At 46.5% G+C, this 24,606-nt stretch overlaps 1 protein-coding gene across 5 annotated transcripts in view; it reads right to left on the minus strand.

Moving 5' to 3' along the window:
• Positions 1-375: 375 nt before the first annotated feature.
• Positions 376-24,606, minus strand: part of PDLIM1 (PDZ and LIM domain 1) — an 89,275-nt gene continuing 65,044 nt past the window's right edge. For 2 of the 5 annotated variants that reach the window (XM_048858276.2, XM_048858279.2), the window contains 5 exons: positions 13,347-13,417; positions 11,087-11,392; positions 6,790-6,938; positions 3,013-3,130; positions 376-932 (listed from right to left, as the gene is read on the minus strand). In XM_048858276.2, coding sequence (XP_048714233.1) covers positions 746-932; positions 3,013-3,130; positions 6,790-6,938; positions 11,087-11,392; positions 13,347-13,417 — 831 coding nt within the window. In that variant the 3' untranslated portion in view covers positions 376-745. Of the gene's footprint in view, positions 933-3,012; positions 3,131-6,789; positions 6,939-11,086; positions 11,393-13,346; positions 13,418-13,672; positions 13,870-24,606 lie in introns of those variants that run through there. The other 3 variants (XM_048858280.2, XM_048858278.2, XM_048858277.2) reach the window with 3 other exon arrangements.

Consider the following 24,606-nt stretch of genomic DNA (forward strand, 5'->3'; position numbering starts at 1 on the left):
ATATTTGTAATAAAAGTAATACTATAAAGTGAGCACTGTGCACTTTGTATTCTGTGCAGTAATTGAAATCAATATATTTGAAAATGTAGAAAATATCCAAAATTATTTAATAACTTTCCATTGGTATTCTACTGTTCAACAGTGAGAATAAAACTGCGATCACAATTAATTTTTTGAGTTAATCACGTGAGTTAACTGTGATTAATCGACAGCCTGAATAAAAATGTAAAAAAAAATTCTTAAAAGACAAACATCTAAATTACCAAAAGATACTAATCGAATTCTGCCAAGCCTTTTCAGAATGCGAAATGTTTTTTGTGGGTGGGGGTAGAAGGAGGCCAACATACACAGAACTGAAAGAAATGCAGACAACAGTTTGTCTTGTAGATTCATCATGTTTATTGAACATGAACAGAAGGAAAAACAACTGAGCCACACAGCTTCTGTGCTTCGGCTTTGGCTTCTGATTTTCATCTGCAATCGACAGTGAAGGGAGAAAGATTGGACAGTACAAAAAAGGGTTCCAAACTGATTTGTCAGAGCAGATTTTAAAAAATGCAAGTGTTGAACAATTAAGTGGCACCTAAGGCTAACAGATGGAGGGTTACTGTGGCAGCAAAAGAAAAGCCATGCCGAGCATTCCTTATTGCAAGGCAGGTTCACGCAGGGGGCGGGCGGCGGGCGGGGGGGCTGCTTTTTGGAAAACATTAGTGTGGGAAAAATAATACAGAGCGGATAACGTCATTCACTTTGGAAAGACAGTGACCACCTCATAGCCTTCGGGCGGGGTCACTCGCTCCCGGGCATGCGCCTCGCAATAGATGCAATCCTCCACAAAGAAGTGTCCTTTCTGCTTGAGGTTTGTCCCGCAGTCGCTGCACACATAGCACTCTGGATGGCGCTGCTTGTCACGCAGTTTCACGAACGCCCCCCTGTGGGAAACAACATGATCGCTCAGCTCTGGGGCTCCCGCAATCCCCCAAGGACTCCCTGGCTGAAATCCCCCATGCTTGCACACCACTGGGACTGCCCCAGGCAGCACAGCCATCCCCTAGGGTGGGAAGGAGGCAGCTGTTCTGCAGCAGCAAGGTGCCAGTGAGAGCATCTATGGGGAGCATGGCTCTAGGGAGGCAGTGTGTGGGTACCCCCGCTGGACGCAGACTGATGCCCAGGAAAGAATAAAAACTCTCGTCCCCTCACACACAGTGCAGGCCAGGGCCATGCACAGTTAGAGAGACTATGGGCAAGGTCTTCAGTTGGTGTAACCTCACTGATCCCTGCGGTGCTACATCAATTTACACCTGAGGAGGATCTGGCCCTGTGACTGGATAGCGCCATGCACGGACAAGAACCCTGCTCCCTGAAAGCATTTTTAGAACTGGCCTCCCCCGCACAAGCAAGTTCCAGGGAAAGTCCCTGTTGATGCTCTCTGGCGATATCCCTGGCAAAGTTCCTTCGCCGTCACTCGGCATTGCAAGGGATCCCGCCAGACCCCTTTGCCTGCATCCCGGGGGCTCTGCCTGCACAGCCTCTTCTCCCCACAGGCCCAGGGGGCCCAACACCTCCCGCCCGCTCCAGGCCGGAGCGTGCCCACTGAGTGGAGCTGGCGTGGTTAGCTGGGCTTTTGGGTGGGCCTGCCAAACTGGGCAACCAGGAAAAGGCATTTCAAAAGAACGTGGAGTGGGGGTTAAAGTGGGGAGCAGCTTCTGGTCTCTACAACCCCAGGGCAGTGGAGTTTACAAGTGTGGCCAGAGCAGTCGCTGTCACAGGGAATGGGGCATCGTGGGACAGCTGCTGGAAGACTGTTAGGATTGACAGAGGCCACACTTGCACTGCATCGACCTCAATTGGTTGACTGGCTCCAGGCCGTTCAGGGTGGTGGTGTTACTGTATCGGCGTAACAGGGTGCTTATGTCGGCCAGAGACAAATCTGAGTGTAGACACACACAGAAATAGGTTGGTGCAAGGTGACTTACATCAACCTAACTTTGTAGTGTAGACAGGCCTTAGTCTTAGAGAGGAGCTGGTAAATGGGTGTGTTAGGTAACACTGAGGGTGTACCATGAACAGTGGGTTCGAATGGCTCAAAACCAAGTAAAATTAGCCAAACTATAACTCCAGCACAACCAGTTTGGGCAAAGGGCTGCAGAGCCAAAGGGCAGCCCTCTGACTGGCAACATAAAAACCAGATGTTTGTGGGAGAAGCAAAAGGTGCCTGGACCCTGGCTGAATTTTCCGATGCAGCGAACGGTCACTAACTCTACACTGTAGTTAGGGTGTCAAACTGTTCCACTGTACATGGGCCTGCCCGCTCAGGGAAACACAGTGCAAATGCTCTTTGCAACTAGCCAAACCAAAATAAGGAAACTACACAGCAGCTTGTTAACTACCTATGGCCCAGAGGCCATAGTTTGCCCACCCCTGCCCTATACAGACACGATATAGTACAGCGAGCTCCACTCTGTGGGAATGTCTACACTGCACACTTCTTCTTCATACCATCACAGCCCCCCAACATGGGTATAAACCACAGTGTAGCTGGTGAGGCATGGCTTAGGCAAATAAAGATGCACCTAAAGGGGGTGAGTATACATGCGAGTACATACCCTGCACGGCTCTATTCCCCCAAAACTATGCTTCCCTATCTATGCTGCTAGTGTCCTGTGGCCTCCGCACTGCTGGAGCCCTTCCCTGCCACTGGGAAGACTGTGGGGAGACAGCGGGGAAGGACTCAGCCAGTTCTCTTCTGCTGGAGCTTTCTCCTGCCGCAGGGAAAGGCTAGCCCTGCCAGAGCCTTTCCTTGCCACAGTGAAAGGCTCCATTAGTAGGGAATGCTGAAGCTTTTGACTGCTCTCTCCCCGCTGCCCGAGCCTTTCACTGCCACATACCACAGTGCAGATGCAGCAAGCTTTTCACTGCAGCTTGTAGTAGATACATATACCCTACACGCTGCTACCAGCCGTGTGTAGTGCAGACATAGCCTATAAGCGATTGGGATGGGTCAATACTTACACAATGCCGGATCCACACTTATCACAAATGGGCAGTTTCTGGGCATTTCCGATCGACGAGGCAACTTTTGTCATTGGTGCTTTCACGCTTCTAAATCCAGAAGGTTTATTGGGATCCCCTGGGGATACAAACAGAGCATTTTGGATTATGGGCTGCACAAACTGCAAGAGGAATCTTTATATCCAGACTGGATGCTTTGCTAGAGGAGATGCTCTAGGTCAATACAGCTGTTGGACTTGAAGCAGGAATTAATCCAGGGAACTCCTAGGGCCTGTGTTATGGAAGATCACAAGGGTCCCTCCTGGCTTTGGACTCTAGGGACAGTTAATTGAAGTGTGCATAAACACCACAGTAAGCCTGTTTGCAGAGTTCCTTTTAGAATCGTAGAATATCAGGGTCGGAAGGGACCTCAGGAGATCATCTAGTCCAACCCCCTGCTCAAAGCAGGACCAATCCCCAATTTTTGCCCCAGATCCCTAAATGGCCCCCTCAAGGATTGAATTTACAACCCTGGGTTTAGCAGGCCAATGCTCAAACCACTGAGCTATCCCCCCTTCCCCTTGAAACCACTGAAATATTACTAGCCTTACAGTAAAGAAAGTGGATTATGAAAGAGCTTTTAAAATAATGTGGCAGTAAAGAAGGGCTGCAGATCCTCTCAGTTTATAGACAGTGGTACATACATTATAGATCAGGATAGGACAGAGGGACTTTATTTTATTTCAGGTAGGATGGGACAGGGCATGGGAGGAACACCCTTGTGTCTCTCAAGAGTATGTTACTCAAACCCAAGAGTGAGCTGCATCTAGTGTGTGTCAAAGAAAGGGGATAAAACCCCACAGAAACAGCCACAATGACCAGCAAGGTCATAAAAACAAGTTGCTGCAGCCCAGCCCACATGGCACCGATGAAAGAATAAAGGAGGAAACTTGTGCTATGATTAGGGCCCTACCAAATTCATGGTCCATTTTGGTCAATTTCACGGTCATAGAATTTTTTTAAAATTGTAAATTTCATGATTTCAGCTATTTCAATCTGAAATTTCACGGTGTTGTAATGGTCGGGGTCCTGACCCCAAACAAGGAGTTGTGGGGAGATCACAAGGTTATTGGGGGTGTGGAGTTGCAGTGCTGCTACCCTTACTTCTGCACTGCTGCTGCTGGCGGTGCTGCCTTCAGAGGTGGGCAGCTGGAGAGAGGCGGCTGCTGGCCAGGAGCCCAGCTCTGAAGGCAGAGCCGCCGCCAGCAGCAGCACAGAAGTAAGGATGCATGGTGTGATATCACCGCCCTTACTCCTGCGCTGCTGGTGGTGGGGCGCTGGGTTCAGATCTAGGCGCCCGGCCAGCAGCCGTTGCTCTCAGGCTACCCAGTTCAGAAGGCAGCGCAGAAGTAAATGAGGCAATACCCTAAAATAACCTTGTGACCCCCGCCCTGCAACTCCCTTCTGGGTCAGGACCCCCAGTTTGAGAAATGCTGGTCTCCCCTGTGAAATCTGTATAGTATAGGGTAAAAACACACAAGACCAGATTTCACAGGGGGAGATCAGATTTCACGGTCCGTGACACATTTTTCATGGCCATGAATTTGGAGGGCCCTAGCTATGATGCAGCTGCCAGCTACAACTCCTATTATCACAGCAGAGTACAGAGAAAGGTCAGAGCATGACCAGCCACATGCTCTGCGGATGTTGTTGCACCATTTGCCTGTTGGGCCCATGGCTTGCCTTGTCAAAGCTGGCTCTCAGCCAGCCTGCTAAGACAGCCCTGCCTACATCAAGGACACCTGCGCCGCTGTACCTACATCACTGCAGTTACCCTGGGGTGACCCCTGCGGTTGACACACTGTACCAAGACAAAGCAGGGCTTGCACTAATGCAGGCTAAACAGCAGAGTCGCAAGTCCCTCTTGGCCCCAGTCCAACTCATCTATGTTAGTGTTTTGCCCACAGTAGGAGGACTGATGTAGTTACACAGCTGCAAAGCTCCTTAATCCTGAGTCGCCTTCAAATGGACCAGGAAGGATCCAGCACCACTTCAGAGTCACTGCCGCTCGTGATGATGTCCCTCAGTGACACGTGTAACTACTGTTGCTCCATCCAGACAATCCAATATGATGGACTGTTCAGGGAAGAGGCGCAGCAGCTTGCTCATGGTAGCCAACTCTAAAACATCTTTTTAGTTATTTAAAAAAAACCCTTCCTACCTTATTTGACATGAAATGTGACTCCTCCCACCCTTCCAATAAGAGCTCTAAGGCTGCAAAGAGATTTGAGGCTCACCAAAGAGGGACTGTGTTATTTCACTGGTTGTTATTCCAAGTTCCAAAAGATATGGGCCCAGATCCTCAGCTGGTATAAAGCAGTCTACTGACGGAAGACAGCGGTGTCTCTGCCGACTTCCACCAGCTGCGGATCTGGCTCAGAATCTTTGAGCATTTGCTGCCTGTGCCTCTGTTTATCACTGTACACTTTATCAGCATCCCCAAGCATCTGGCCTGGAATGCCAGAGCCTTTCTGAGCTGTGTTGAAGGGGAAGCAAGTTAAGCAACAAGCATTCTTTCAGGGATGCATAACTTTACAGGTCCTGCTCAGTATCAAGGATTATCAACTCAGAATGAAACCAAGCAATAGCCCATTTTGGCCCTTTACCAGGTAGGCACATTTCAGTGCTAGAGATTTCCAGCAATGCTGCAAATCCTTGCAAAACAGAATAAGAAGCACCTTTGCCTCTTATTGTCTTCAGCGCTATTGAGAACGGGGTGGACTTTCTCCGTGGTTCACAAATGTGATGAGAGTTTCACACATATGTGCAGAACTCCCATCGGTAGCTGTAAGTTACAAGCAAATATACAACACAAACAGGGACACTTTTAAAAATATATGATTTTATCTTGGATTAAACTAAAAGAATTTTAAGAATTTAATTTGCTTCTTGCTTTAAGGCTGTTTGCTCTTTGCAAATCACTCAGCTTGGACAATGGAATTTGACAGATCTGTTTCACTTCCAGACTCATACCAGACCACCATGTTACTACAGATGGACTTAGACATACACCTTCCAGTGCTGTGAACTCAGCCAAAGAAAGGCTTTTAATGGCCATTGTCAAACACATCTCTTTCCCTATCTAGGCCTGTTTGTTACAGAATGGAGTTAAAAACAAACAAATTTAAGATCTGGGGCTCAACTAAGTACAGCACAGATCCCTTTGATAAGGAGACTGTAGTTGTGCATTGCGAAGTCCAGATGTTGACCCTGTGGTGCCAAAAAGAGCGGCACCTTCAGCTACTCGTCCTTAACAGAGCCAGTACTTTCCTGGATTTCAGCTGTGTCTGATTTTTCCCCTTTCCTTGCCGAGAGGATGGAAACTGCTAGCTTTAGCGCTCACATCGTCACACACAGTGTCCCACACAATCTTGACTCTAAACATTCTTTACCCATTGAAAAGTGAAGCCTGATATTTAGAAAATTTGGGGGAGTTTCTAAAACTTTTTTAAAAGGATTCCTTTTTGATGTTTTAGGATTTGTTTTTAAAATGCTCATGCAGTAAGAGTTCAAACTCATGGGCACATATGCATAACAACTGTATGGAAAGAGTACCCCTGCACACGGAAGTTAATGGAAAAGTGTGTCTGTAGGTTTCTGTGGAAATCATCTACAAAGGACACTCTGAACAATCACCAGGTGGGGAAGAGGGTTTGCTTTTAAACCAAATGTATACCTTAAATCAGATCATAACAAAGGGAATCTGACAGCCACATGGAGAACACAGTAACTGCTTACCTTCAGATTCTAAAATTTCTTGTAGCACCAGGAATGAAGCAGATTGCCTGGGTGGTTCCTTTGGGTCTTCAGTCTCCTGGAGCATCTTGTAAACCTCTGACTCCTTGTCTATGACAAGGTTACTGGAGGGCTGGTTGTGGTGCTCCAAACTGGGGAGAATATTAAAAAAAATATTTGATAAATGACCTATAATTAAAACAATCCACTGCCACAATCTGCGAACCAACACCCCCATGTGCAAACATACAGCATAAAACAGTAGCGATGAAGGCTATGTTTGCACAAGTAAAGTGCAATCCTAGCGAGATGAACACCATGGCTTCCCAGTGGAACACACTCTATTTTTAGAGGATTTCCACTGTTTGAAACACACACACTCTTCTCAAGTATACTTTGCAATTCAGTGTAAGAAATTTAAAAAGGTACTTTGCAGGAAATAACAGTTCTGCTTAAAAAAAAAAGCCCATTTTGCCATAAAGAATGAATTGTGCTGCTCTTGAAGCAGGCCCAGCTCCTGTTATTTAAGAAGGGCGATCTGGCTTGGTTCTTAGCACAACTAGAGCTAGAGACAGGGAGTGTTTAGTGCAGGCAATGGGGAGCAAATGGGGCTTAGTAATGAAAGCTGAGTTTCAACTTCAGCTACAAAGGGGTGACTCTCTGCTTGTTCCTGCTCTAGGCCAAGGCCCTGGCATGCAGGGGGACCAATGCTGCAATTCAGCAAAGCACTTAAATATGTGCTTAACTTGAACAGGGAATTTGTATTCCATTCCTAATATTACATACACATATCAATATTGATTAGCTTCTATTAATAACGCTCTTAAAAAACGCTTTTAAAAAACGCTTATTAAAAAACCTTTTGCATTACAGAGAGACCTGGTCCTGCACTCTTACTCCTAAGAGTGACAGCTGCAGATTCAAGCTCAAAGGGCTTTTTAAAGAATCGGTACCAATATTTCCATTCTACAGATAGGGTAACTGAGGCACAGAGCACTTCAGCAATTTGCCTAAGCTCACAAAGCAGGTCAGTGGCAGAGTCAGGAATAACGTTCCACCTCCTGACCCCCAAGCTGCTGCTCTAAGCACTGGATCTCCATTGCCTACCAAGACCTTTGTGTTGCCTTCTGTGGTGTGTGAGTGATTAGCAATCTCAGTTTAATGGTTTTGAAGTGTAAATGTCACACCTCAGACTATAAATCATCTCTCTGTGGATGCATTTGTGCTAGTTGAAGCCTCCTAAATGAATACAGCTAGAAACATTACCCAAGTCGGATTGGGGCAAATGTCTTCTTTAAAAAATGGGACATTGAGGAATGACCTACTAGGTTATCTGCCAGCTAGGTTAAATGAGATGCAATAAGCAGACGTAAGTGGTTTGCGAGGTTCAGCCTACAAGAACTCCGCTGCCACACACAGGAAGTACAGACACTTGTACACAAGCATCCTGAAAAGTGAGACGAACTTGGTGAGAGAAATCTTTCTGATGATGAAGCAACTGCATATTTTCCATGCCAATGCATCATCAAGTTATCTGGGGGTTAGCCCTGCACAATCAACACTTCAAGCGCCACAGAGTAAATTGATGGTAAACGTCATAATGCACTTTTTCATGAAATAATCTCAGAAAATGTTCCCATCTATGGTAAAATATTCTGGAGTGAAAGCGGTGTACTCTTTTGAGCAATACACACATACATTCAAGCTTCCAGAATATGAATCTCAATGACCTGAAACAGGATCAAGTTCCCATGTCTATTATATAGGAAATTCCCTGGATTATCCTAAATTAATCCATGCCCCCCATTACATTCTTATACCCTGGTGTTCTCCCACCACCTTTTCTACTCTCAAAATAATGGGCTGAAGCCCACTGTTAGTTTTTCAACCACAATACTAAGGATATTTAATCCATGTACACTGAAAAGCAAATGCTTAAAATTGTCTTACGGAGCATTATAAACAGACACACAACATTTCAAACAAACAAGTATTGTGACAATGTGCATAATGTACACGTCAGACCTTCCACATTTTTAGCACTCAGGGATACATTTTTTAGAAAATGAGACTGTGAAGACAGACCAAAAAAAATAATAAATAAAAAAATCCTTCATTAAATTGTGCAATAGCTCACGTCTTGGGGAAGGGGCACATACTAATGCTATCAATACAAAGTGATAGAACTGGCTTAAAAGTAAGAGTCTGTGGGGACAGATATTTGGCAGAAGATAACTCTGACATCGTTCAGTGGAGTTAATCATTCCAAAAGGAGAGCAGAGGAACCTTGCTAATTCATAGTAGTGACCAGGAGACCCACTGTTGAATTACTGAGTTTTGAAAATTAGCAAGATACCAACCAGCCACAGTAATAAAACCCACACAGAGACAGCCTCACTCAGTGTATTTTGGCAAGCGTAATTTCACTTTTATTTTACTGTGGTACATTCTGGGAGGGAGGGATAGCTCAGTGGTTTGAGCATTGGCCTGCCAAACCCAGGGTTGTGAGCTCAATCCTTGAGGGGCCATTTAGGGATCTGGGGCAAAAATTGGGGATTGGTCCTGCTTTGAGTAGGAGGTTGGACTAGATGACCTCCTGAGGTTCCTTCCAACCCTGATATTCAATGATGTTGTAAAGGTAACAAAGGTCTTCGAGACTGGGCAGTAGGGAATTCTAATGCACAGGCACTGAACTTTTGCTTAGAAGTGGGTGGAGATCCACTTGGGTTCTTCTGTCAGCATTATCAGGGTCTGGATTAGCAATGAGAAGTAGTGATGTTTTACTGTTCCTGAGGTAAAGCATATCAATTACAGGCTGTAACACCAAAATGCTTTGCTCCTTGTAGTTCACGAACTGCACTGTATTGTTATAAATCAGTGGCGATCTGGGATTTCCTGGCTGTTCTATTGCAAAACTTAGCCACGTGGATCTCTGCAGTGACTGTTGGGTGAAAATTCAGATCCTCCTGCTCCAAAAGTACATGGTCCTTAACACTTGGCTAAAAGGACTGTTAGCAGTATAGGAGCTATGACAAAGTTCTGCAATTCTAATTTTGTCCAGCAAAGGAGGATGGGACTCATACATAGTAGCCAGTTCATAGCACTGTAAACTGAAATAGACACAAACTAACTGTAATAATCTAAGAATGTAGCGCTGCAGCTGATTTCCTAACCAGCTCCTGTGAAAGGAATTGGCCTCTCGGCTATTCTGCAAAGATGCTTTAAGTGGCTTAAGCTTTGCTTTTCTCTGCCCACTTTGATTTTAATATCATCTGAAAACCAAGTGTGCTGAATGTTGTTTAAACAACTGGAGGGTTGGCCCTTGAGATAATCACTAATATCATGGCGACTGTGATTTCAGATAACTCAGTACAGATTCTGAACTGCTGCGCTGGTGCCAGCTAGCATCAGGGAATCACAGCGCTAAACTGCCTACCATCAGTACAGGCTAATAGAACAGAGAACTATTTATATTGCTTTTCATCTGTAGACCGCAAAGCGCTCTACAAAGGAGGTAAGCGTCATTACCCTTACAGATGGAGAAACTGAGGCACAGGGCGGTGAAGGGACTTGTTGAAAGTCACCCAGCAATCCAATGGCTCAACTGGGAATAGAACCCAGGTCTCCTCAATGCAATGCAATGCTATGCTGTCTACTAAGCCACCGTGCCTCCAGATTAGTAGGTGCCACCTGCCTGGGAAGTGAACACTGGGGAGGAGGAGCCTGTTCTTGCCAGAAATTGGACTAACTCAGGCTACATACCCTGATCCTTCAGTACACACATACACTCACCAGTGCTATGTGAAATGAAAGCTGACAGGATATTTACCAGCTGGACAGATGGCAGTGCCTTCCAGTCACTACCGAATTAGGGATTTGGGAACGAAATGTTACCAGTCTGGTGCTTTAAATAGCAACCCCACTCACCCTTCCACTGAACAAGTCAAGTCAATACAAGACCATTTTTCAAGTATTCAAATCTTGTACATTTCACCATTCTCTCTCTCTATGTGTGTGTGTGTGTGTGTGTGTGTGTAGCAGCAGAGGAGAGTGGCAGACTGATTTGGTACATTTCAGTGCTTTGCATTGTGCACAGCAAAGAAATACAATGCAGAGAAAGTGTCTGTGATGAGAACATCATGCACTAAGTTTTCATTCACAAAGGTGACACACAAAACCTCAGATTCTTGGTGACAGGTGGACACTGTGAGCAATGGACAAGTAACAAGTCATTTGTGGAGATGAAGCCGTGGATGCACATGTGCGCCGAGTAAGCCACGCACGCAGCAGGCAAGGTTACCTGGGAAAAGCAGGGCTAACGGAAGAGATCTGCCCTTGTAAAGTATCCAGGATGTTTCTCTGGGAATAGAGCTGCAAGGGGGAATTAAATTGCACGTGCACCACTTTGAGTCCTGGCACCTCCACTTCCACAGGGCTGTTGGGGCAGATCTGAGCGGCTTGCTTTAGCTGTTCGGGCCCAACTCTCACTTGGCTTGGGATGGAGGAGGTGCTGTGCCTCCTTTGCAATGGAGGCAAGGAGGTATGCGGCTGGAGAGGATTATAGACTGTTGCAAAAGGTGCCTGGAACCCAGGAGGCAATAAATGGCTAGAGGCAGGAAAAGGTTACAGGGAGGTCGGGGTTTGTTTTTTTTTGTTTTTTTTTTAAGGTTGCAGAGTTGAGAGGAAAACACAGAGGGGGGAAAAAAGAAAGGAAGGAAGGAAGGAAGGAAGAAGTTAATGGAGGACTAAACCAAATTCCCAAGCAATTCTGAAATGAGTACTTCAAATCAGGTGTTCCTTTCACTAGAAGGATCCACCATATACAGATCAGCTCTATGGTAAAGCTACTGGCTAATGCTGATTTTCTGGCTGAGCACAAAGGGTATGTCTACACTGCAGTCAGGAGGTGTGACTGAGCGCATGGAGGCATGCCTGAGCTAGTTTTAATCTAGTTAGAAGGGGTATGCCTACATGAACTGCAGTCACACCTCCAGACTGCAATCCAGACCACTCAAAGTGTACAGTGTAGCAGGAGGAACTAGATGCTAATTCCCTCCCCTCACCCACCACCTGTCACCATAAGGCAGTTCTTTTGTAAAGATCTGAAAACCAAATATAGTGGTTACAGTTTCTCTGGCCAGACTCTGCATCACTCACACCAGTGTAAGTCTAGAGGAAACAAGCTAGGCTGGACAATTTCAATTACGTTCCTCTGGAATAACACTGGCACACGGATCCGGCCTCTTGAGTTCAGAGAAAGATGCTCTGGATGGGTGCTTGAGGCTGTACATTATAGATCACGTGGTGTTAGACAAACATGGTTCCAGCCCCACTTCGAAGTCTGAATCATTGAAAAACAAGCCGCAGAGCATAAGTCACTATTGTCTGGGGTTTGGACAGGCGAAGGCCTGATTAAAGCAGCCTTGCAGTAGCTGTTAATTCAATTCTGAAGGGACACCTGTTTGGTAAACAAAATCCTGCAAGGCTTTAGCAGCTATTTACAATCTCTGCCCACCATCTGCCACCTGCCCTCTTTCCACGGAGGGAGGGAGTGGGGAGTGACAGCCCCATGGGGCTCACTGACACCAGCCTCCTCTCAGGAGGGAAACGGAAGGCAAAAATAACCCTTGGGGGCAGGGAAGCCAAACATTGTCCTGCTGTTATCAGGGTGGCTACGAACTAGCATAAGCACTTATGGAGCTGTGTTTTCAGACTGGTATTAAAAGGTCTCAATTACTGCAGGCCCAAACAACTGTGACCACAATTGAAGTTCCCTGAACATCTCCCTTTTGACTGCACCTGCAAGTCAGGGATTTAGAGGACTCGCACCTAAAGCACAGGCATAAAACTGCAACTTTGAAAGCAGAGGCCAGTATCTTCAGATTGTGGTGGCCTCTGTTCTGTGTTTGTGCAGCACCTAGCACCACAGTGCCCTGGTCCACGACTAGTGCTCCTAAGCACTACGGTAATACAGATAACACCAAAGGGCTCTGACTTATTATCATCATTACCTCCATTTTACAGATGTGGAAACTGGAACATCCGGAGGTTAAGTGAGTGACTTGCTCAAGGTCACAGAGGAAGCCAGTGTCAGAGCCAAGAACAGAGCCCACCAGGTTCCTGGCTTCCAGCCCTGTGCTCACATCATCAGACATACTCGGGTTTGTTTCTAGCACTTCAGACTAGAAGCAGGCTAGTTTTTTTGGTGAAGTGTGAGTTACTTGGCAAGGGTCAGATGGAAACACAAACCCAACCCGTGGCTGTCCTGCTGGGACTGCTGTCGAGGTAGGGTACATTTTCAGACTTGCAATCTCAACCGTGTAACAGGTTGAGCAGAAGAGAAACAACTGCCCAGAGCTCTCTGCAATTCTTTAAAATCCAAAGAAAAGGGCAGTTTAATAAAAACTCCAAGCCTTGACATTGTCCCTGTAAGATTTCAAAGCTCTCTCTGAAAAGGGACTGCTCTTTCCTCCGTACCACACTGTACCCTTCCTGCACTACTTGCAAAGCCAGAAGAAAACACTAATTGTACAAAGTGCTGATAATAAAGCATTGAGCACCTGTTTCGGTCAGAGGGTGATTTTAAGGGCTGGTATGTCATGCTGAACGCACGCTGAAACTGCGCTGGTCTCTAGCAAACAAAAACACACAATTGTTAATTTCACCCTTGCACCTTGCAGAACATTCCCTGCCCCCCACAAGCCATGCCCCCGGACCACATCCCATCTCACACCTGCTAGTTGCACTCCTTCCACAAGCCTGAAAGAGAATTGTCCCATGTTAAAGAATGGATACACTCGCAATGAGTTTATGACAAAGCTCACTCCATGACAACAGACATCCCACCAAGGAGGGGGCAGGGAGAGAGAAGTGGGGAACTACTTACGGCTTGCTGGGGTCCTGGGCATCACCAGATGACTTAGACTCCACAGCACTGTTGAAGGTCTGGATGTTTTCTGAGGAGTACAGGCCTGCGGGGCTGTTGTACTGGGCAGTGATCACTTTGGGGGCAGTGCTGGAAGCGGTGGCAGCAGTGAATGGCATAGCACTCCGGTTGTGTGCGCTTCCTATGTGCCTTATTTCCTGCATGCAAGGGAGCAAAGGCAATGTCAGAAGTGTCTGACATGCAGGCGGGGAAGTGCCAGGGCAGCCCGATGAACATGCAGCACAAGGGCAGCTCTGCAGAACCAGAGAAGCACTCTCCCCAAATCCACCCAGCTGCGACCCTATAATGGGACAGAGCTCTCAGCAGACTGAGGATCTTCACGCTATGAACATCCCTATCCCCAGCTGCTCGCGCTGCATGACAGCGAAAGAGTCCATAAAGCAGACATTAGGTTTCAGACACAACAGATCACTGGAAAGACGCGGCTGGGGCACACCTATCAGAGCTATTGTCTCAAGCTGTCGGCAGACTTCACTGGATCCACTGCATTCATTCTCAAGCTTTTTTATTTTTATTTTTTCATTAATGGAATGGTTTGGTTCTGGAGCACAAGTTGACACAACCGCTCTCTCACTGAGCCCTCTGTAAGCCAGCCCTGGGAGCAGGATTGTTCAGATTTATCATGGGGCTGGGCTTCCATTCAGATCAAATGTAGGCTGACATTTTCAAACATGACTAGTGGATTGGGGGGTGGGTGGGTGTCCAACCTCACATACCTTCAAGAGGCCTGATTTTCAGAGGATGGGTGCTCAGCACTATCCAAAAGTCAGGCCTGGTTAAGGTATCTCAAGTTGGGCACGGAAAAATTGAGGAATTCAAAAAATGACTAGCCACTTCTTAAAATATCCCCTCGTATTCTCACCGACATAAGGAGGAGAAATGGAAAGGCAAAAAAATTCTTGCATGTGGTTCCCGAGTAACAAATACCCATATGTTAGTTATCAAGACAGTGGATTTCACCTTCTACAAGGCTGTGTCCCCCATTTAATTCAGTCAGTCTTCCAATCTGAGCCTCCAATCAATTTGATCAAAAACTCCAGAACCAAAATTCCTTAGTATTTATTTAATCAAAATAAAGAATGGAAGGTTTTTGTTTTTTTAACTATTCCACTGTCATCTTGCCTTTCAATAGCACTTTTCATCCAAAGCACTTAATGCTGGGTAAGTCTGAACCTCATCTACAGGCCCAGCAATGAGGAGTACAGAGGTAAGCGACAGGACAAGACCACAAAGCTAACTGGTGCCAGGCCTGCCCATTCCCAGGCCCTCTGGACTAGCCATTAGTTTATGCTGCCTCAGGCAGATATTACCTGACAGTTAGAATCACTGGCTATAGAAAGTTGCTATTTAATAAGAAAGGGACAAAATTCTGAAGAAGAGATATGCTCAAGGAAGATTCTTCTGAAGAAGAGACTGCTGCAGCTACAAATGGAATTATTCACATATTGCTCTTGACATAAACACTGTTAAATGCTATGCAAGCTGGGACATGACGCCAGCTGGGCATATGAACATTAAGGCCTTGTCTACACTACGAAGTTTTGTTGGCAAAAGCTGCCTTTTGCTGACAAAACAGGGGAGGTGTACATGCTGCAAAGCTACTTTTGGCGGCAAAATTCTGCTGTTTTGCCGACAAAATAAAACCACCTGAACGAGAGGCATAGAGCTTTTTGTGGCAAACTTTAAGCATCATAGCGTCAGAGTAGACGCTGCTGTTCGTTTTGTCGACATGACGGGCTTCCACCAGTATCCCACAATGCCCGTCATGACTGCTCTGCTCACTGTTTTGATCTCTGCTGCCCTGCAGTCATGCACCCCTCCCCTTACAAAGCTCTGGGCAGTGTCTGACAGCATCTGACAGCCAGCTGCTGTTATGCTCCGGGAACAAAGAGCAAATCATTAACATGGAATGTTCCTGTTCTGCCCTGCGCTAGGATACAGTGGCAGGCAGACTGCTGCTGCGGGGAGTGTGTATGTGGGGGCGTGGGGGGACGGGGGATGACAACTGCTATGTTGCTTTGACATTCTTCAGCACAGAGAGCTCACAGAGCTGCTGAGGATGTCACTCCCGGCAGCTGAGGCGGCTGTGGGAGAACTCGGAGAGAATCACAGAACCATAGGCAGGGCAGGCGGGCTGCTTCAGGAGTGACTGCTGTGCCGAGCAGAGCCAGGGCGGGGCGGGGGCCGGTGTCCCCCTCCCTGCCTCAGGATAGGTCGGTCAGCCTACTGTCTCCCCCACCCCAGACACACAACTCTCCTCTCCCTCCCTGCACACATGTCAGCTGAAAAGGGGCTGACAATCTAGTAGGATGCCCATGGAAGGATAGGACTGAGAAACCTGCATCATGTGACGCTGTACCTGCCCCATGAAGCACTGCAAAAACTCTTCCCAAAACACCTTGCAGCCAGTTGCACAGTGGGATAACTACCCACAGTACACTGCTCTGTGTTGATGCAAGAGCTGCTAGTGTGGATGTGCTCTGATGATACAAGGAGCTAGTGTGGACATGCAACAGCGGTTAAATTAAAGCAACATACCTTTTGCCGACAAAACTTTGTAGTGTAGACAAGGCCTAAAATGAATTACTTGTTTCTGTCAGGGCTTATCTAAATGAATACTCAGTTCACAGAATGCTGGGGTGTAAATCTACCCCCCGTTAGCCTGCTCAGCACTAAGGCTTGGTCTATGTGTAAAAGTTCTGTCTGCATATCTATGCTGGTCAGGGGTGTGAAAAAAACAGACCCTGGACTGACCAAGAGACCCTGACAAATCCCTGGTGTAGAGAGTTATGTCAACAGAAGAGGGCTTGTCAATGTCATTCTGAGAGATGATGGTCCTACACTTGCAGAAAAACTCCTTGTCAGTGCAAGCAGGCTGTGTCTACACTAGCCGGCTATGCTGGCATATGCTCTGTCATGCAAACACAGCCTATGTGTCCACATGGACCCTGCTGCACACTCACAATTCCCCAGTGCACTTTGGCTTGCTCCTATTTCAAAGCAGAGCGGATCGAAGTGCACCAGGGAATGGTCAGTGTGGGACAGCAGGGCCCACATGGACAGTGCATGGCAACTAGTGCAAGAAGCGCTGGTTCAGACCAGCACTCAGAAGGATAGCATCAGGCTTGAGCAAAATATGCAGCGGGTACAGCAGGAGCTCACTAGAGCTGGGAGAATAGTGGGACGAAGTTTTCACAAAAATCCTCCTTTTTCTGTTGAAATTTCAATGAAAACTGCAGTGGAAATGATGAATTTCAGCCTGCTCTAGATCTTTCAAATTTGTGATGAACCCTGTTCTATTGTTAAGGGTCTCAAGCCCAAGTGACACAATAGTAACCAGAGGCCTCATCGCCACCTTAGCTTCCTGGGTCTACAGTCCCCTGCCCCAGTTAACACAGAACTCCTTCTGTACATCTCAGAACCCTAAAGCAATGCTACCGGAGGTTCTGTTTGACCGTACAGAATAAACCACCCTTTGTTTCAAAAGGACAAACAAATTCCCCACAAAATGTTCATTTTAATGTTTGATAACATTTCTAGATTTCCTTAGCCAGCTGGCTGCTGTTCCCAAAATGACAGAGTCCATTGGAAATGCTCCCGTTCATGAGTTTCAAGTAATTAGAAACCAATGAGGTAGCTAGAGCCAGTCACGTGTGGGCTAGAAAGAGGGGCTTTCACATGTCATCTCCAATTGGAGTGCCTGGGCATTAGCTTTCCCACACACTGATGAAAGATCGACCCATACAATAAGAAGTTAATGTCTCATTTACCCAGCAGCGTTCAAGCCTTTTGTTCAAGTCTTATTTGAAGCACAATGATGACACTGCTCTTCTGCCCATAAAGATAGTCTTTCCCATGGCAGAGACTGTGTATGGTAGCAAGAAATGAGAGTGACCACTCTGTCAATTACCCAAGGGAAGAATCAATATTCTTACCCCAGGAAAGAATTGGCCCAATGCAATTATTAAAACCCCCATTAAGAGGATGCAAGTAGAAAACTGTCTCAGACATATGTATAATAATACTCCTAGGGGGATTCTGCAGGACTGTGCACCCGCAGAAAATGCCCCCCACAGCTTTCCTGCGTTTCCCTGCAGAAAACGGCATGAAAAAAAAAAGGGAAGCCGTACTGGGGGGGAAGGGAGAAGAAGGCCGGGGGTCGACCATAGGCGCAGTTTTTTGGGGGGGGATTGCTCCCTCCAAACAGAGGTGAGGCATGGGGGGCACACAGGGTTACATGCCACTGCCCCCCTCGTTCTGCAAGCGCAGAGCTGCCCTGCTGAAGAAGGCTTCGTCTGGCCTCCGCTCACTCTGCAGCTGAACGCCACCTTCTGGGTCCTAGTGACAGTCGTGCTGTGCAACAGTGAGTGCCTGCAGTGGGGCTGGGGGAAATGAGGGAAGGGGGGGCGAGGGGGTGGAGGGGAATGTGGTGGGTGGGGAGGGGATAGAGAATGGAAGGGGATAGGGTAATCGGGAGTCTGGCATGCAGTGTCCCCTCAGCAGCAGCTGGGGCTCCCCCATTAAACAGGCCCATTGAACCCTCACCTTGACAAGCCCTACCTCCCTACACCTGTACCCCTCTGATGAGCTCCCAACACCCAAACCCCCGCCCCACTGATCCCCAACCAGCTGCACCTGGACCCCCACCCCATCAGGCCCCACTCTCCCAGCACCCAGACCCTCCGACTATGTCCCCCACACCCAGCCCCCCCCGCCAAGCCCCATCTCCCCACACCCAGCCCCCCCCGAGCCCCAACCACCTTCACCTGGATCCCCTGCAGAGTCCCATTGCCCCTGCACCCGGAACCCCCCAACGAGCTACTGTGCATCCAGATCCTCCACTGAGCCGCCCACACCCAGACTGCCCCACACAGAAACCTCTCACCCCGTGCCTGGATCCCCCCACACTAAGCCCCTCCACACTTCGATCCTGCTGAGCTGAGCCTGCCCACCCACCCACACCTGGTACACCTGGCACGGAGAGGCAGGGCCCCGGGGTGTTTCTGTGGCACGCCCAGGCCTTGCACTGTGTCAAGGGCAGGTGCAGCCTCACTGCCAAGCCCCTACACGGGGGAAGGTGGGGTCTGCAGGGTGATCTCCCACCTCAGTGCAGCCGGTGGCCTGTGCTCCCCACTGCCATGCTGGAGCCACATTTATTTACTGACAAATAAAATTAACAGAATTTTAAAATAGTGGACATAATTTTTAATTTTTTGGTGCAGAATTCCCTCAGGAGTAATAATAATTTGCTTAGTGAAAGCCAGAGTCTGATGTGTAGGCTTTATGCTCAAGAGAGTTACACGGCTAGCTCAAATGAGCTCGAGATTTAGGTTGTGTCAGATTCTGCAAGAAGAGAAACGTTTAAATTTTTAGCAAAAATTATGAAAAGTTAAGTTTTCTTTTTGTTTTTAATAGGGTTGTGTTTTGTTTTTCAATTAGCTATTCATTTGTCTGTACTGTGGATAGACCAAATACTGCAATGTTAGGATATAGACATTCAGGCCTGTCTGTAAAGGCCTATACTCTAAGAATTTAGGTGTATTCTTATCACTTAGCTAATTATAGAGGTATAAAAGAAAGAATCAAAATCACTATCTGCCGGTGTAAGGTCCTTTTCTTACTGTGACAGTCTGAGGCCCTGTGCTTAGGCTAAGATCTTTGGCTAAGCAGCAGAGGCAGCCATAAGCTGGGAAGTGACCGGTCACATCCTCACATTCCAAACTAGTCACATTGAAATAAGGTGCTATTGGGCTGATAGGAATACAATCCTGTCCTGATAATGCCTATCACCTCCAGAGAAAGGGAAGTGCCTAGAAGATGTAAAAGGAAGCTTAGTTTGATAGCATCCTGTCTGGCAAGAACTCGCTTATCAATAGCTGGGATGTGAAATCCTCATTTCTTTGTTGTTCTATTACTGTAGTCCCCATTTCCCTATTGTTTGTCTGCATAATCTCTGTCTGGTTCTGTGATTGTTTCTGTCTGCTGTATAATTAATTTTACTGGGTGTAAACTAATTAAGGTGGTAGGATATAATTGGTTACATAATCATGTTACAATATGCTAGGATTGGTTAGTTAAATTTCAGGAAAATGATTGGTTAAGGTATAGCAAAGCAGAACTCAAGTTTTACTATATAGTCTGCAGTCAATCAGGAAGTGTGTGGGTGGGAGGGGGAATGGGAACAGGGAATGGGGGTGGAGAATTGGAATCATGTTTTGCTAAGGGAGGGAATGGGAACGGAATGGGGGTGGGGAAATTGGAATCATGTTTTGCTAAGGCGGGCAGAATGGGAACAGGGACACAGGTGTAAGGCTCTGTGGTGTCAGAGCTGGGAAGGGGGACACTAAGGAAGGAAACTGGAATCATGTTTGCTGGAAGTTCACCTCAGTAAACATCGAATTGTTTGCACCTTTGGACTTCGGGTATTGTTGCTTGCTCTCTGTTCATGCAAGAAGGACCAGGGAAGTGAGTGGGTGAAGGAATAAGCCCCCTAACATGCAGCACTGAAGATAAATGCACTGTGAACAAAAAGTGGAACCATCAAGTCTATTTTTTTTGTCCGAGCAGAGAGAGGGGAAAAAGAAAATGGCCTAAGAGGTGACTGCAGTAACACACAACCATGATGCAAGACTAAAGCTTTAAAAGTTGGGGCAGAGAAGGTAGATATATACAGGAAGAGTGGAAGGTCAGGACTTCATGGAGAAGGCAGGAGAGGGAGTCAAGGATGAGGCTGGAAGCTGCAGGGCAGTTGTTGACTACAGTGTGGGGGCTGGGGGGGGAGACGGGTGGGTTTAGTTTGATACAGTGGCTGCACAGGACACACCAAACTGTACACAGATGGAAAGGACGGGGGACAGAGAAATATTTGAGAGGCATCAGCAAAGAGGTGGTGAGTAGTTGATGAGATCAACTATGGAAAATATATAGAAAGAGGAGAGCAGGGAAACTGAGTACAGCAGGAACGGCCCTAGTAATTTTGCCGACCAGGGTGAGAAACATTTTCGGTGCTGTGCCCACTCCGAATTGGAATGGAAGGGGGGGGAAAGCTGAGCGGCACAGCAATTCTGCACCCCATGAAAGTTGGCACCTAGGACAACTGCCCTGCTTGCCCGCCTCCCTGGGAGTCACAGAGGGAGTTGTGATTGCAGTACATTAGGGAGAACCTTCAGTACTGCTCACTTGTTTTAGCCAGGCGTTCTGTTGCACTGTCCTACCTTGGTTTTTTGTTTTTAACTTCATCTGCAGAGGTAGAACTAGCGCTTTCATGTAGTGAACTCAAAATATAGGCAAAAAGAAAAGGAGTACTTGTGGCACCTTAGAGACTAACCAATTTATTTGAGCATAAGTTTTCGTGAGCTACAGCTCACTTCATCGGATGCATACTGTGGAAACTGCAGAAGATGTTTGTTTTTATACACACAAATCATGAAAAAATGGGTATTTATCACTACAAAAGGTTTTCTCTTCCCCCACCCCACTCTCCTGCTGGTAATAGCTTATGTAAAGTGATCACTCTCCTTACAATGTGTGATAATCAAGGTGGGCCATTTCCACCACAAATCCAGGTTCCCCCCCACCCACCCCAAACAAACCCACTCTCCTGTTGGTAATAGCTTATCTAAAGTGATCACTCTCCTTACAATGACAGGTTTCAGAGTTAGTCTGCATTTGCAAAAAGAAAATGCATCCGATGAAGTGAGCTGTAGCTCACGAAAGCATACGCTCATATAAATTGGTTAGTCTCTAAGGTGCCACAAGTACTCCTTTTCTTTCTCCTTACAATGTGTATGATAATCAAGGTGGGCCATTTCCAGCACAAATCCAGGGTTTAACAAGAACGTCTGAGGAAGGGGGTGTGTGTGTGTGTGTGTGTGTGTGTGTGTGTTAGGAAAACAAGGGGAAATAGGTTACCTTGCATAATGACTTAGTCACTCCCAGTCTCTATTCAAGCCTAAGTTAATTGTATCCAATTTGCAAATGAATTCCAATTCGGCAGTCTCTCGCTGGAGTCTGGATTTGAAGTTTTGCTGTTGTAATATTGCAACTTTCATGTCTGTAATCGCGTGACCAGAGAGATTGAAGTGTTCTCTGACTGATTTATGAATATTATAATTCTTGACATCTGATTTGTGTCCATTTATTCTTTTACATAGAGACTGTCCAGTTTGACCAATGTACATGGCAGAGGGGCATTGCTGACACATGATGGCATATATCACATTGGTAGATGTGCAGGTGAATGAGCCTCTGATAGTGTGGCTGATGTTATTAGGCCCTGTGATGGTGTTCCCTGAATAGATACGTGGGCACAGTTGGCAACGGGCTTTGTTGCAAGGATAGGTTCCTGGGTTAGTGGTTCTGTTGTGTGGTATGTGGTTGCTGGTGAGTATTTGCTTCAGGTTGGGGGGCTGGCTGTAGGCAAGGACTGGCCTGTCTCCCAAGATTTGTGAGAGTGTTGGGTCATCCTTCAGGATAGGTTGTAGATCCTTAATAATGTGTTGGAGGGGTTTTAGTTGGGGGCTGAAGGTGACGGTTAGTGGCGTTCTGTTATTTTCTTTATTAGGCCTGTCCTGTAGTAGGAAACGGCCCACCTTGATTATCATACACTTTGTAAGGAGAGTGTAAATGGCCCACCTTGATTATCATACACATTGTAAGGAGAGTGATCACTTTACATAAGCTATTACCAGCAGGAGAGTGGGGTGGGGGAAGAGAAAACCTTTTGTAGTGATAAACACCCATTTTTTCATGATTTGTGTGTATAAAAATAAACATCTTCTGTATTTTCCACAGTATGCATCTGATGAAGTGAGCTGTAGCTCATGAAAGCTCATGCTCATAGAAATTGGTTAGTCTCTAAGGTGCCACAAGTACTCCTTTTCTTTTTGCGAATACAGACTAACACGGCTGTTACTCTGAAACCTGTCAAGATATAGGATATCAGTACCTCATTTGTCCTGGCAAAGGTGTTTGGCTCAGTTGCCAACTCTTGCAATATTTGGCATTTTTCTTAAAGCTCCAGCTCCTGTAGTCGTGTGATCACACAAGAATCACAGCTTTCATTTTAAAAAAAAAAGTAAGTTTCTAGCCTTCATGGTTTCAGAGGAAAGTTTGAAAAGGTGGCTCCTAAAGGCTCAAACATACGATGATGAATAAAAAGAACCCAAAATATATTCCTTTTTGAGGGGGTGGTTCATGTTTTTTGAACACTTGGGGTTTGCAATACTTTAAAAGTTACTGAGTTTACAAGAGTGTTATAACAAGGTAGGGTGGGGAAGACAGCACTAAATAACTGGCTCTTGGGCATTATGTGTTTTAATACCAGTTCATTACACCAAGGAAAAGCAGATGGCAAAATAGAAGGAAGTGCTCCGGTCCAGTCCAGGAAAGGAACTTCCCCAGCATGTTAGTTCTTTCTTGATTACATTTCCTTTCCCAGCATCTCGTTAACGAGAAACATGACTAATATCAGCTCTTTCCTGGGACACTTGTACTACCTGGAGGCAGATCCTGCAGCATTCTGCTCCACCCATCCTGTGTGACCGCGTTGGCTCACTTTCCTGGCTACCATCTGGTGACCCCAGGAAGCAGTGGGTTTGGTGGTGTTTAGCTTTCTTGGCAGGTTTGCTTTGGAGGGTGACCAAACAGCGAACACTGAAGCCTCAGAGTGGGATTGTCAGAAGTACCTAAGGGCTTGTCTATACCAGGAAAACATTCCAGTGTAATCATACTAGTATAGGTAAACTGGTACAAACCCTCAGTGGACATTCTTATTGTGGAATAAGAGGCTTTTTTCCAGCATAGGACTGGTCTATAGCAGGAGTTACTCTGGAATAGCTGTTGTGCTTTAAATTCACACGCTATATTAATCCAAATTAATTCTCAAGATTAGATAAACCCTTAGTTTGAACCCTTTCCCTATGTGATACAAGCTAACCTGAAACAGCCCCTCAACCTGGAGGAAAACCATCCACAGGGGGAGTTATATCAGTATAACTAAAGCAGTTTAAATTCACTCTTACTGATGGCAAAGAGTCCTGTGGCACCCTATAGACTAATGCATCCAAGGAAGTGGGTATTCACCCACGAAAGCTTATGCTCCAATACGTCTGTTAGTCTATAAGGTGCCACAGGACTCTTTGCCGCTTTTATAGGTCCAAACTAACACGGCTACCCCTCGGATACTTGACTCCTTACTGATAAAATTTACCACCCCATAGACAATCTTTCAGTGGCTTGGGAGCACAAATTCCACTGACTTTAGAATCATAGAATCATAGAATATCAGGGTTGGAAGGGACCCAGGAGGTCATCTAGTCCAACCCCCTGCTTGAAGCAGGACCAATTCCCAGTTAAATCATCCCAGCCAGGGCTTTGTCAAGCCTGACCTTAAAAACCTCTAAGGAAGGAGATTCCACCACCTCCCTAGGTAACGCATTCCAGTGCTTCACCACCCTCCTAGTGAAAAAGTTTTTCCTAATATCCAACCTAAACCTCCCCCGCTGCAACTTGAGACCCTTACTCCTTGTTCTGTCACCTGCTACCACTGAGAACAGTCTAGATCCATCCTCTTTGGAACCCCCTTTCAGGTAGTTGAAAGCAGCTATCAAATCCCCTCTCATTCTTCTCTTTTGCAGACTAAACAATCCCAGTTCCCGCAGCCGCTCCTCATAAGTCATGTGCTCCAGCCCCCTATTCATTTTTGTTGCCCTCTGCTGGACTCTTTCCAATTTGTCCACATCCTTCTTGTAGTGTGGGGCCCACAACTGGACACAGTACTCCAGATGAGGCCTCACCAATATCGAATAGAGGGGAATGATTATGTCCCTTGATCTGCTGGCAATGGCCCTACTTATACAGCCCAAAATGCCATT

The sequence above is a fragment of the Caretta caretta genome, chromosome 7 (genome assembly GCF_965140235.1).
Source record: "Caretta caretta isolate rCarCar2 chromosome 7, rCarCar1.hap1, whole genome shotgun sequence".
Lineage (NCBI taxonomy): Eukaryota > Metazoa > Chordata > Testudines > Cheloniidae > Caretta > Caretta caretta.